The following is a 14534-nucleotide window of genomic DNA, read 5'->3' as shown; positions in this document are numbered from 1 at the left end:
ATAAATTATCAGAACCTTTGTATTTTTTGGAGAGTTGAAATGTGGAATTTAACCGTTCAGATAAGTGTTAGAAGACCATTTCTGAAGTCTTTATCTTAAGCCAAAGTTAGAAATTAGACTAGAAGATAAATTGCTCATTAGATGATAAAACCTTTATACAACTGTTCTCTTTACAGATAATTTGGGTTATGGTAGCACATTTTAAAAAGAATTGAGATTACAAGAGGCAGGAGAGTGCCTTTAAGTTCACCATATAAAGAGGGTCATCAAATAGATTCATCAAATTTCCATAAATGAAACTGGATAATATCCTTAGTTATATAATCAAAGTTTTTCATTGAAGGCCAGTCTTTCCATAAAGTTGGACATGTTTTGCATATTCAGTGAGTGAATGCAGTGTAAGTGCAAAATGGTAGATAGGGAAACGTAAGGACTGAAGCTGCAGCTGCTGTTTTCTGTTCATAGTCAAAATATGCTCAGGAATAGTTTTCCTACAAACTAAATTTTAGATATGTTGCCAGTACTGTTGTTTTTCTAATACATTTTCATTTTCACTTTGCCCTGTTAGGCAAAAGCAGAACTACAGCAGGAGCAATCTTTGTAGCTATAACAGTACATTAAAGAATCTGTGTTTGTTGTCCTGCAGGTCTCGGTTCTGCTCCCTGACTCAAATTAACATGCAATTTTTTCCTTGGACAATTACAGAAATCTAGTAATTCATCTTATTTTTTTCCTTCTTAAAGTTTAATTTGCTTTTTATACCTTTTCGTGATGGTTCTACAGAAAATTCAACCCAGATTGAAATATTTTAGCTTAAATTTTCTGTGGCTTTAGAGTTAGAGTTATTACGTATTTTAGGCATTCAGAGGCTTGCTGTATAACCATAGCATACAGCTAGTGGCATGATAATAAAGTTGCTCAAGTCAAGTGGCTTTTTTGTAGCCAACAGCAGTAATCAAGTCCCTTTGTTTTCTGTAATTTTGAAGTTGCAAAAGCCACCACTTGACAATGCATTCTAAGGGAATACATGCAAGTTAGCGTGTGTATTTGTAGGATTTCACTTACACTGAACTCCTTGAGCATGCTCCTACCTAAATGTGTTCTGGTGTACCTGTCTTTCACTTTAGGGCAGCTGAGTGTCCTCTCCCTCATTAGCAGGAATCTTGTAGCTGCAGTGGACTAAGGATGCAATAGGGACAAGGTTTGTTGGAAGAGTATTACTTCCTAAACTAAAGCAGCTTGTTAAAACAAGCTCTATAGGATAGCAATTTGTGCCAAAACCTGTTTGTGTTCTATCAGGTGGGTTTAATAGCAGATATTTTCTTCACAGAGCCTCTGCCTAACGTTGCCAATACAATCTCTTGCAGGTGGACTGGGTGCAGTGTGACGGTGGCTGCGATGAGTGGTTTCATCAAATTTGCGTTGGTGTCTCTCCAGAAATGGCTGAGAACGAGGATTACATCTGTATAAACTGTGCAAAGAAACCTATGCAGGGACCAAGTAGCCCTGCTCATGCACCACCTTCTCCTTTCTTACTGAGCTACAAACTACCAATGGAAGATCTTAAGGAGACAAGTTAGCAACTACTCGATGGCTGGAACTTGCTGGGAAATGGACCACTGAAACCCCTACAGAAAGAGAGGGTTTGAAGCTAATGTAGCCACTGAGCTTCTCTTCCAAGGATGTACAGACCTGCAGCAGAGTTGGTCCCTTCCTTACAGCTGGCTTCCTTCATTCAGTGGGGACGTCAAGGCACAGTGGTACCGACTCATCTATGCAGACAGCGCCTCATTAGGAGCTCCAGCCAGTGTTTTGACTTGAGTATTTCCATCTCTGAGAGTGGCTGCTGCTCCTAAAGACTGAGCAAACCTGAGGCTGTTAGATTAGACGCTTCAGGGTGTTAGAAGTACATGTTGGCAGCGGAGCTGGCCTGGAATTGGTGGGCTCAGGCTGGAGCTTTTAACCCGACCAGGTTGCCCAGAGGAGGTGACTTTGGAAGTTATCTTTTGCCTCCCCATGCCAACGCAGTGAGAAGGGCAATGTCTTAGGAGAGTTAAGTTGCCTCCGTATCCAGGCGGCTAACACTACACTATAAGGATGGGAGCAAGTGGATGAATTACTTTTAATTTCTGTTTAGTAGCTAAAGGGCAGAGGAGCTCATGATCTCAGAAATCAGCAAAGGTTCTGTTTACCAAAAAGAAACCCAACTCTACTCCACTAGCAAATGTTTTTCCTTAGTGGGGAACAGCTGATCTTCCTGTCCTGAGGAGGGCCAGAAAAATAATTGACGAAGATGTCTAGCTAGACCAGAGCTTGCGAAAAGCAGAGTGCTTCCCTTTCCCCAGGGGTGCCCTCTCCTGTTCTAGGCTTTGCTTAGAGTTCTGCACTCCTGCGCATTAACGTTGTCTCACGCAGGTTGGAGCTGGCAAGGAGGTACAGCACCCAGGGCACCAGCTTCTGTGATCTGTACCAGGGACGGGAAGGAAAGAAGACAGCCCACTTACCTCAGAGGTTACACTGACATGTGCTTCTGTGAAAAGTTTCACTCACAACTATTTCCAGTATCACCAGGCTACGGGCATGGCCTCAAGCGATACCAGCAAGCAGTCTGCAGATACTGTTCGCAGTGCAAATCCCCCTCCCTGCTGGCTTTGCTGGATGTGTACCAGTGTACAATCAGCAGCAGTTCTTGTCTGAAGTTGCCCCTGGCTTTGCCAGAGGACCAGAGGGCTTGGGGTCATCCTGGGTGACAGTTGTTTTAGTAAATCCATTTTTAAAGAAGGACTTGTTTTTACTTTTTTCTAAATGTCTCAGACTACTGACTTGTTCTATAAATAGATTATTTTTCTTTGATTTTTTTATACTTACCACTGTTAACCAGCAGCACAGACAGAGGTTCACAAAGCAAAAACCTGCCCGTGGGCTTGGGTTTTTTTACTCCATTCCTTCCTTGTAGTACAAGGAATTAGCAGTTACCTTCCCCATTCTAGCCTGACCAGCTGCCTGTGTTTAAATAGGTAAATACATTTCATGTGCTACCTTTGTGTTTGGGTTTGTTCCTATTAGTGGGGCATCTGGGCCTTAATGACTCCAGTCAGTGCTGGCTTTGTGTATGTGAATGTCTGAAGCCAGCCGCTGGGCTGTCTTGTCCCCCCCTCCACTCGCTCCCTATTGTGTTTCCATTCTTCTGCAGTTCTAGGAGTGTTGTAAGTAGTGTCCAGTCTTACTAGGAGCTGGATTGGGATTTAAAAAAAAACATTGACAAAAACAAAAGTGTTCTGTCTTGACTGTTCTGTGTCCCTTCTCTTGTTCTCTAATATTTGCGAGTTTATTTATCTGGCAGAATTGTCCACCCCTCCAGAAAAATTCAGCTCAGGTAGATGAACTTTCTTGGTTTGTTTTATTTGTGCCTGCTACCTGGGAAGAGGAAGTCGTACAAGAGAAAAGAACTAGGAGAAGGGCAGAAGATGCAGGATCTTGGGAGTTTTTTTGAGTGCAAATTGGGCACAGACTTCTAATTCCTGTTCCTTAAAGACTAATACGGTATTAAAAGCAAGCTGTGGTTAAGCGTATGGCTGAACAGGCACAGTAGAAAACTTAAGAGTATTATTTGTTTACTTATTTATGAAGGAGTATATGCCATAGCTAGACGTACCCTCTTTTTTTGCTTCCAGTTATGTTTTTTCTTCTCATTGTACGTTTAGTTTTGGTAAACTGGTTGAAACAGATGTTACTTTCCTTCAGGCTTTAACCGATGGTACTACATAAATGTTTCCCTATATGGAGTGGATAGACTCTCTGTCACAGATGTTTAATCGTTCCAGAAGTAGACTAGCACAAGATTTCGTAAAGAATCCCAGTGTTCTGTATTCTTTCATGGCTCCTAGAATTTGTGACACAACAGGGAAAATATGGTCAGCATATCCTGTTAACTGTTGAGCATATCCTCTTAACCATTATTACGTTCTCTGTCGTGATAAAAGTCCATGTTCTATGTAATTTACCATCAACTGGAAAGAGATCTTTTAGTAAATGCGCATTGAATATTCCTGTTTCTCTGAGTAGAAGCTGCGGTCACAAGCGGAAGGAAGCGAACAGCTATATGATGCAGTGGTCAATCATTCCGCTTGCAGCGGGCGTAGAAAACAGTAAACAGGAGAAATGTGCGAATAATGTGCAAATACTCACATTCTTAGTAGCTGTTTTTCATGTAATCGTACTAGGAGGCTCTTTTTGTCTTTTTCTTAAACTTTGAAACTGAGGTTGCCACACTTTCTCAGTTAGAGATCTCCCATCTGCTTTCGGGTAAGGTGTTCATAAACTGAAGGCCATTATTAGCTTTACGTCTTACTGTTTAAACGTTTATTTTTAAAAGCTTAATTCCGCTCAAAGGATTGCTGATAGTATAAACTTTTGAATAAATGTTGACTTTTGGAAAAATCTGTAGAAATGTAGTTAGTGGTTTAAAAAAACTTGAAGTTTGAGCTCTGATATTGTCTCTAGACCTTAGGGTTTTGAATTTTTATAAAAACATGCAAAGATGCAAACCAAAGTTAAGCTAATGAAATTATTTTCTTAAATGTTTGCTACAGCTGTAGGAAAAAACCTCTCATGCTTTGGAGATGAAATTCAGTATATATAAAATCTTAGCTCTCGTGTATCTAGAACAGTACATGACTTAATACTATATTCTACAAAGGATATTAACCACTGTTCACGTTGTTTCTCTTGTGTCTGACACAAAAGGTCAAAGAAATGACCGGAGCTGTTGTGAGGAAGAAAAATGGACTTGAGTTGTGTATCTTATCCAAACCATGTGGTTTGTATCTTCTCAGGAAGAAGCGCCTGCACTGGGGTGGCTTTACTTGCATAGAGATAAAAGTCACTCCTGAACTTCAGCGCTATTACTTTTAGGATTTATGCTTTTTACAGAGTTTCTGTACCTGAATATGTATGTAGCCTGGACTACTTGATAATGAGGGCTTAAGGTAAAATTGATGATGCTATGAAAACTAACCCGAGTTATTAGAATACTGGGTCTTACACAGCACAAGATAGCAGAAACTGATGTCTGTGTCTTCTGTTAGCCACTCTGTGAAGCTTGCATTCATATTTTCTGTTTTTAGAATCACTGAATAGGGTGGTTAGGGTGGGGAGATTTCAGAAGGTCATCTGGGTGAACCTCCTGATCAGAGCAGGGCTGATTTTCACAGCAGGTCACATTTTTCAAGGCTGTGTCCAATTAAGTTTTATGTATTTCAAGGGATGGACATTTGACAGTCTCTGACTTCCTGATCCAGTTTTGCAGCATCTTTGATGTGATTTTTTTTTTCTAATGTTCAATCAGATTCACTTGCTGTAGCTCTCCTATTGCTTCTTCTAATTTTTCTTTTGAGAAAAGTCTGTCTCTTTTCAATAACTATACAGTACGTATTTGAAGACTAAAGGTCCTGCAGCCTTGATCTCCAGGATGAAGAAACGCAGCTCAGCCTCCCTTGAGCCATGTCACATGTTAGTTTTCTAACAGTTTTTTTGGTCCTCTGCTGCACTCAAGTTTGCTATCATCTGTTTTTGTACAGAGGAGACCAAAACTGGACGGTATTTCAGGACTGGTTTACAAGTGTTGAATACAGGAGGAAAAATCCCTTCCTTTAACCTGCTGGCCGTGCTCTTCCTATGCAGCCTGGCATGGGATTGGTCTTCATGGCTGCAAGGACGTGCACTGCTGACCCTATTCAGTGTGTCCACCGTTATCCCCAGGTCCCTTGGTTTATTGTTTGTCAGGTACAGACCTGATGAACTTATTTTTTTTCTGTTGGTCCATCACTCCAGCCAGCTGAGATCCAACTGAATGGAATTTCCTCCCATGTTTCAGATTGTATTGCTCCCTTCCTCCCCTCATCATCCAATTTGGTATCATCTGTACTCCGTCCCATCACTCAGGTGAGTAAGACATAAAACAGTATTGCTTCCACTACCAACCTCCAAGTTCCACTTCAGTGTGCCGCCTTCTAGATATCAAACCATTGGCGTCTAGTCACAGCAGAGCACCCATTTTTTCACCCACCTTGTAGGCTGTCCATCCATAAGCATTTGCTGTCATTGTAAGACAGGGTAAGCAACCATTGCTCTCCAGTTGTCCCCAGGGCCCTTCAGAGAAGGCAACCAGATTGGGCTAGTAGTATTATACTGGTGACTGTCACTGGTCACCTTACCTTTCATGGGCCGGGATGTGACTTTAAGGAGGATTTGCTCCGTAATCTTCCCAGGAACTGGAGCGAAGCTAGCTGCCCTGCATCCTCCTCATGTTCCCTCCTCTTCACTGAATACAGGCATGATGTGCAGAAGAAGGGTTTGTCAAAATCCATCAGGAAAATGATCCTCTGTACAGACATTCCCTGGGCTCTTCATTCATCATCATGGCATGTAAGATGAGAAGGAAATAAACATACTGGAGTTGCAGTTTGTAAGATGCATAGAAACCTTTAATTGGCAGAGCTGAGTTGCTGCCTCAAGTGCTGCTCGTACCTAAGCTGTGTGGGCTGGTAGGCAGTTACATCAGTCCCATATATCCAGACACACAGTCCCAAGCTGGTTTGGTTGAGGTCAATGTTACTGATGCATAGCCCTTCTCTACGTGGCTCTTCATGCTAGAAGAAAGGCATAACATGAATGAGAATGAGGACAACTGATCTTTGCTCTAGGAGAAAAGATGAATCCTACCGCTTTGTTCATTCAGCAGTAGGCTGCTTACTAGGCGGCTGCCCAAGGATAGCTATCACCTTTATTTTGTGTAGTCCCAATAACAGTTATTAGCGGATTTGTAGCAAAGTAAAGCCAAAACAATTTGGATATTCAGCATTCAGCAGTTGCTTACCAGACGTGCCGTGTCATCATTCTAGGTCCATTGCATGCCTTTGAAAAAATGGTGTCTGGCTGAGAACATCCTAGGCATCAGTGGTCGTTCCGTACTCTGGAAATGAAAGATTTTTAAAAAGTGGAAGAAGTTTCTTAAAATCATTCCCTCTGAAATCAGTTCTTGCCTCTGTAGGAAGTTGAGAACTATGGGCTTGCTAAAAGCAGGATCCGAGGCTTTGTCCCATTAGGTACAAACGAGAAGCAGGGAGCTCCAGCTGCAATCACTGAGCACGTGTTTGGTCAGCCTGCCTGAACCAAACAGGAACTCTGCTTGGAGCGCCAGTAGTCATCGGGGAGATGCAATAAATTCAGCCCTTATCGAAATTCTAGCCACGCTGGCTTTGGAGGGGTGATAAACGCGCAGGACAGCTGGAAAGTGCACAGCAAGAGATTTAGAGCATTGAGCCTTAGGTAATGAGATGTCTTGGTACAAATGAATGCTAAGTTGCAAGGTAAAGGCATTGAAAGTCACAAGGCTTTGTAAAAAAAAGGAGAAATATTTGTAAGGAGACATGCTCTAAATGTATTCAAAACAAAGGCCTTGCTGCGGTGAATAGTTTTAATCCTAGATGGGGCATAATGTCTAAACTGGAGGTTTTTCAGAAGCTGATTTTTGGCAGTTAGTATATCCCCCCTTTTATACCTCCGCAAAAAAAAGAAAAAAAAGAAAAAAAAAAAAGGAAAAATCCATTAAAGCCAAGTGCCTGAGTGACTGCTGTGGGTATTAGGATCTGAGGAGAGCAGCCGTCCCTGAACACAGGTCCTGAGACAGCCGATCACGTTAGCCAGCCCAGCATCAGCTTGTAATGAGCTGGTGGCGTGCCAGCAGATTGAGCCGCTGCTTCGGTCGGTTCCCAAGTTGCTGCAGTCCCTGCTCAGCCCTGGAGCAGCTCGGTTGCCTGCCAGGCACCGGGTGCAGCGCTCTCCTCCCTGCAAGAAGAGGGCGTTTGCTACTGCTGTTGCACGATAATAGCAATGGAGCCTCCACAAATCCAAGCGATGAATTTGAGAAACAACCCAGATTGTGGGGAGATGTGAAGCAAGTACCACAGTATTTACTTCTGTCAACTGACAGTTTTAACTTCTCCCTTTATACAGCTGGAAATTTAGTTAGCTGACTCCTAACACATGTCCCTGCAATGGCATTATCAGAGCAAAACAAAGTAGAGATGGATATCTAGGCGTTATCAGTGTTTTGATAGCATTGCATCCCATTATTTCCTTGCCAACTTCCCTGATAGTCTCTTTGCGCAGGAAAGAGGCAGGAGATAGATGCTGTAACCTTGCCTAGAAGCATTCTTGGGAGAGGAAATGGATGTGTGCCAGTGCCTGAGAATCTCTAGCAAGGATGCAGCACCATCCAGCAGCACCCCTGCCTCTTGCTGGTGAGCCCTATGGGCGAGCACGTGGTACTTCGGCTCTTCACCTCTTGCTAGAAGGTTGCAACACATTATCCATGTTCCTATCCTTACTGGTAGAGTTTAAAGACAGCTGGGATGTTTGTCTCCTGGGCATTACCTCACACCACAGCCTTTTCTGTAGTTTTTAGCCAAGGACAGCAGATAGCCCTGGCCAGTTTTTTTTTTCACAATTACTGCTGTAGGAAAGGAGACCATGGAGTAGCTTGCCAGAGGGAAGAGTCTTTGCCACAAGGGGCAGATTCTGGTCTTGGGACAGAATTCCCCAGAAATGGTAATGACTGGGAACGGATTTCCCTGGTAATGAACACACACAGAGAGCCTACTGATGGCAAAGGAGGGAAGCACCTGAACAAATCTGGCACTGACGCCCTGATCCCAGGGAACGTAGGTGCAGAAGAAAGGGGATTGTGGTTTTCAGAAGAAATTAAGTGACTTAGGAGAGTTCTCCCTATGTTTATTGTGCATTAAGTAGTAAAGATGCAATTGAGCGTTCTAAAAGGATCCTGCACAGTTTCTGGACATGCTTGTGTGCACAGGGAATCAAAGACAGGAACACTGATTTCCCCTGGCTTCTGGTAGGAACATGCTTGGAATGGTCTGCTTAGACATTGCACCCCAGGATTTAGGGGTGTTAGGGAACTAGAAAATACATAAATAAATAATTAAGAGACTCCCTGGCAGCAGAAAAGTTCCTAACTTGAAGCATATATATTTTTTTTTCTCTTACTGAGTAAAAGGCAATTTCAGGAAGCCAGCAGATCAGATTCGGTTTTGGAAGCAATTCCTTCAGATGCTTTCTTCCCTCAGGCCTTCCCATTATGTCCTGAGAAATCCCAAGGGAGGTGAGGCCAAAGGAAATAGGGCTTTGCAGGCGAGCTGTGCTCCTCCCCAGCTGCTTTCCCTCCCTGGTGGGGAAGGGCTAACCCCTAGCCCCTGGTTATGGTGTAAATCCACAGCTCCTGCTCTAGCAGTAGGGTGTGTGCTGACATTGCTACGCAGTTTGAGCTTTGCTATAGGTAACTCGCAGGGAAAATAGTATCAAAGACCAGCCTTCCTTTTCCCCATGGATCCCAATTACAGTAAATACCAAGACTGAAGGTTTGGTTGGCTCCAAATTTTTATTTATTTTCCCCATCTGGGCATGTCACCGTCGATGGTTGCATCTTTTTCTGTGATGGCCGTGCAAACTGCATGTCTGGCCTGGGCCTGACCTAATGAAACCCATTTCCTGCAGTCATCAGATGAGCGATGAGCAGTACCTGGACAAACGCCCTGCATGCAGGGGCCAGGAACTGTCTGCCATCAGGGGTGCAGCAGTGCTTGGCTAAAGGAGTTGCTAGCCTATGATGGGAAAACCTGTCATACGCATGTATTTCTTTCTCTGCCCTCTTGGTGCAGCCCCTGCAGGTTTTATTTCGTATGGGCTTCAGTATTGGAATTCACACAGGCAAGAGTGTAATGTGACTTGGAGTCTTATTTTGAGGCGGGAGAAGCAGTGAGTCAGGGGAGCAGCAGCACTCCTTTCCTAGTTTTTGGAGAAGGCTGCTCCCAAGAAGCTGCCCACTCCATGCAGCACATGGCTGTGCTAAAAACTCATCTCTGTGCCTAGTGCCAGGGCACCAGCCCGCTGCTCCACTGCTCTTCCTCTGCCTGGGTGGAAGGGTTCCCTTTCACAGAACCATAAAATGTCTTGGGTTGGAAGGGACCTTAAAATCATCTGGTTCCAAGCCCTGCCATGGGCAGGGATGCCACCCACTAGATTCAGGCATCAGCTGGGTCTCATCTGGAGCTCAGATTTTTCTTATCTGGTGCTCATCAATTGAGGAACAAGGCTGCCTTTTCAAAACTTGACAATGACTTAGATTTTTGAGGAAGAAATACCAAAGTCTGAAGGAAGAAACAAGAGACTCGGTGCTTTGATATGTCACAACTGGCCAGCAGAGCAGTAATGACTCGTGGACAGGAGATCCTAGTGCAAAGCTTGCTTCAGGCAGACTCCATCCCCCTGCCAAGATGTCTAAAGGTGCTGGATTTTGCAAATTTGTTTCTCAAAGCCTCATCAAATACTGAAACAGCTCAGTAGATGAGGGATAGGGAGCACGTTTCCAGTAGGTGAGCTCTGTTTTTCTGCCTGCAGTGGTACTCTGTGCTCCGTGCCTCCACGTACTGCACTGCAGAGGCCTCAGCGGGTTAGAGGAGACAGAGGCAGCACAGGTCCCTCCGGCCCTTCAGGGCTGGCAGCACCTTCAGGAGCACAGCAAGGGGCTCCAGCCCCTTCTGAGGGGCAGCAGCACCCTGCGGGGATGCTCTGCACGGCCTCGCAGGGCTGCCCTGCCCAGGCAGCGCTTGCCTGGGAGCTCGGCCTGGCTCTCCTCCTGCTGAGGCCGGGGCTGCTCAGGATGTTGTGAAGAGGTAATGCTTCCTGGCAGCACAGGGGCCTTCTCAAAATTGGCTGTATTTGATTTGTGGAGGCTGGGAAAGCTGGATGAGTGCTTTATTTCCTACTGACCTCTCTGCAATGCCAGGTTTTTAGCTTTGTCATCTCTTGCTTAGAAAACTTACTTCTGAGAATCTTTTTAGAAATGAGTCACTTGTGGACAAAACGAGACAGGCCATTGGATTTTCTCCCAGAATGGAAACTTTGCATTCTGAGTACTTACTGGCCCTGTACATCTCTTGAATTTAAAAATATATATATATTAAGAGTATATAAATAAGTGTGGACAGATGATGTGTGTACACTGCTCAAGCCTTGCCTATTTAACACCAGACTATAGGTTTTCTGTGAAAGAATCAGTTAAGCAGGTACGACCATGTCTCACCTCTGAGAGCATCCATCTTCCAGGCAGATGGGGGAGCAGGGGCATCTAAAAATCCCAGCCCTGTCAATGGCTTTGATTTCATTCTTACTGCAGTCTGTCAGACTGAGAAACTTCACCTCAGAGGAGTAAGGTGTGCAGAGCACAGGGAGAGTGCATTGTCCCCATACCAATACCCAGCTTCTCTACACCCTGACCTACACTGTCCATAATCTGCTGGTCTTCCCTCTCACTTCTGGGCCACTTGCACAACACTGCTATCGTTAGGCTGAAATTATGCTTTCCTTTGGCATACGGTTCTTGATGTGACAATGCCCTCTAATTAGCTCTCCGACTGCAACAGCCAAATGCTGAGCTTTATTTTTCCATGCACGCGACCCATTTTCACACTGGGAGGTAGACGACTGGTCTTCAGGAGGGCCGTGCTTCCTACCACCTCCCTGATCCAAGCTCAGGCTCTGCTCCTGCAGCCGCTCCGCGGGTGTCTGCTCAGGCTGCCCAGCCCCTGGCAAGCTGCAAGAGACGAGCCCCGCGGAGCTGGTGGTAGCTGCTGGAGGTGGCAGCAAGGCAGGAGATGCCAAAATGAATGAACACTCCAGTCTCAGGAGTCTTTGCTAATCAGCTCTTGCTTATACTGCATGTTATATTATAAGGACATATCCAGTGCTGTCCTGCCTTCGGGCTGCTCCCTGGGCTCTTCCCCTTTATCTGCTGTCCGCAGAGCCACCTATCTCCGCCGCCCCGCAGGTGCCCAGCGCAGACATGGTTTTTCTTGCCTTGAGGCCCTGATCGCTCAGGTTGCTTGTCAGAGCAAGTATCCTCTGGGGAGGCTGCGTTTCTCTGGGGCTGGCCAAATGGCTGTGGTAGTGTTTTCCCTCACCAAGGGTCCCGCAGGTTCTTTGTGATAACTTTTGGCTCCTACCATGGCTATTTCAAAATGCCTTTCTTTGAAGCCGGCTGAAGCAGGAATCAATCCTTTGTGCTTATTTCGGCTTTTCTCTGCAGTATCAGCCTCTACTCATCCCCATCCTGCGCGTATTCGTGAGAGCTGGGCTTTCTCTACAGCCGTTTCCACTTAAGCCTAATAACGTTTTCAGGCTGAAGAGGCCGGTGGCCCAGTGGTTATCAGATAGAGGAAAGGCATCGTATTTGCTCTGGCCTTTGGTTCCCAGATAACACAACGGCAAATCGTGTTCCTGGAAGCAGGGGGGTGGCTCACGAGATTACGGGGCGCTGGGGCGCGGGGCCGCTTTGCCCCACGTGGAGGGGAAGCAGAGGGGGAGGCGGGACTGGGGGCCCCTGCTCTGGGAGCTCGGCTTGTCCGTGGAGCTGGCAGCTCCTGCACCTTGGGGACTCCTGGGCAGCAGTGGGGGCTCCCCTGATGGTGCTTTGGTGGGCTGGGGGCTGGGAGCCATTTCCCTCTCCTCTTGTCCCCTCATCCCTGGGAGCACTGCTCCAGCATGCAGTGCCCGGAGCTCCGCCGGCTGCAGAAATGCATGCACCTCAGCTAGGCTGGTCCCCTCTTCAAAGGCTCACTTCATTCCCTATCTCTTATTTGTTTCTAGCAAATCTATTTCCTAAGCTTTTAATGCTGCTTGTCCTAGTTCTTCCACTTTTGGCTTAGATATCTGTATGGGTGCAGAATCTCAGACAGCTAGATTGATTTCATCCTTTGCATTTTTCCCCTTTGGATTTTCATCGCCTCTGACAGGCTGATTAAAGTCCCTCCCAATTTCTCTGCCTTGTGCAATTTTAAAAATGTGTATTGAACTCATCTTTTTCTGTAGTCTTAGATGATCCTTTGTGATATGTGTTGGTCCTCTTCTCATCTTTGGTAAAAAGATAAAATTATTTTCTACGGTCTCAGCTCTCTCAAGTAACATCTCCCACAACCATACAGACTTTTTCGTGTTTCTCCGCAGAAGACTTGTAAAGAGATATTTTACTTAAGTTCGCTTTATTCAGGATTTTCCGGCTTTCTTTCACACTTGTAGATTTAACACTTCTCCTGGCTGCTTATGTTTCTGCTGAACACTTGTTTTCTTTTTAAACTTATTGTTGCGTTCAGCACAGTCCTATCTGACCAGGCAGAAGTTAAATAGTTTCTTACTGATTACACCGTTTCCTATCACAGTCCATTAGTGCCTGCTAATTAGTTTGTTTTCTATTTAAATTGTTGATAAGAATATTGTCAGTGGTGCGTTGTAGTTATCACGGTTATCCAGGGATATTTGTGCAGTGATGCAGATGCCTACAAGAGTTTTGAGAAATGCTTCCTTATTCACTTTCCTCTCTTTTTATGCAGATCTGTTGCACAAGGCAAGGCATTATTTGGCTTTGCTTTCATTTTTTTAATCCACGTAGCCTTACCCTTGCTGTTTAACACCTGTGCTATTGACTGGCAGATGGCTTCCCTCCGCGGATGTTCTCCCATCCTCTCCCTCCAGTGTAAATCCCCTGTGTCATGTTTTCCCTGTTTTCCAACAACCTCTGGGCTGAGGACTGGAGCTGTTTTTTTATTTGGACCATCCGCTTAAATCGCTGCAGCAGCAGAGTCCTGTGTGAATTTGCCTGGTTGCTTTCTGAGTGCTGGCCTGCGGCGATGGCCATGGGTACCACATTTAATCCATATTCAGCGTGTGTGTGTGCTTCTGTGGAGAAGAAATTCCTTTCGTTTTAAATCTGTGTTTCACCTGATGCCATTAGTTGCTGCACTATGAGATGCAGAGAATGATGCATCCAACTTCTCTGCCATTTCCTTGTTTCCTAGACCCCCACTGCCCCCCTCTATATCCCAGCCCTCTCTCCCCATGATGAGGCGTTGTAGTGATGTGAACACCCTTTGGCTGAATGCAGTCCTGTTCCTTGTTCCCATTCCCTGTTTTTTCCCATGGGAAGCCCAGCACCGTGTGGATGTGGACCTGCCATAGATTAACGTGGTGTGGCTGCAGTGTTTTCTTCGTCTCCTTTCCCTAATAACTCTACACGCTGCCTACAGCTCAGGCTGTGCTGCTGCTTTGCAGGCCTGACTCTGAACCCAAAAACATTTTTTTTTTTTTCTGTCTTGCCCCAGAGATATTCAGCAGCAGATGTAATAAAAATATTTTAAAGCCTTGTCTCACTTACATCCTTGGACCATCACAGCTGTAACATGCCTTCTGTGAACAAAATCCAGCTCTGTTTGCCTTATTTATGGCCCCCAAGCACGGCCCTAATGCCTTCAGATAACGACCGGCAGCGGTACCAAGACCTCCTTCCTGCTGATGTTGCAGCCCTGTGCGCCACCAGGGCTGCTTTTTATCCTTGTGCGTGGTTTTCCAGCTGCTGCTTGACTGGTGGCTGGGGCGACGTGCGGCGTGGGCGCTGCCCCCTGCCC

At 45.4% G+C, this 14534-nt stretch overlaps 1 protein-coding gene across 3 annotated transcripts in view; it reads left to right on the top strand.

Annotated features, from left to right (window-relative positions):
- Positions 1–7401, top strand: part of KDM5A (lysine demethylase 5A) — a 51790-nt gene extending 44389 nt beyond the window's left edge. For 2 of the 3 annotated variants that reach the window (XM_035345367.1, XM_035345358.1), the window contains one exon: positions 1368–7401. In XM_035345367.1, the coding sequence (XP_035201258.1) occupies positions 1368–1580 (213 nt within the window). In that variant the 3' untranslated portion in view covers positions 1581–7401. The remainder of the gene's footprint in view (positions 1–1367) is intronic. The other variant, XM_035345372.1, reaches the window with a different exon arrangement.
- The last annotated feature ends 7133 nt before the right edge of the window (positions 7402–14534 follow it).

This window comes from Oxyura jamaicensis, chromosome 1, assembly GCF_011077185.1.
Source record: "Oxyura jamaicensis isolate SHBP4307 breed ruddy duck chromosome 1, BPBGC_Ojam_1.0, whole genome shotgun sequence".
Taxonomy (NCBI): domain Eukaryota; kingdom Metazoa; phylum Chordata; class Aves; order Anseriformes; family Anatidae; genus Oxyura; species Oxyura jamaicensis.
The sequence above is the reverse complement of the archived record's forward strand: the minus strand, read 5'-3'. Positions and strand labels throughout refer to the sequence as shown.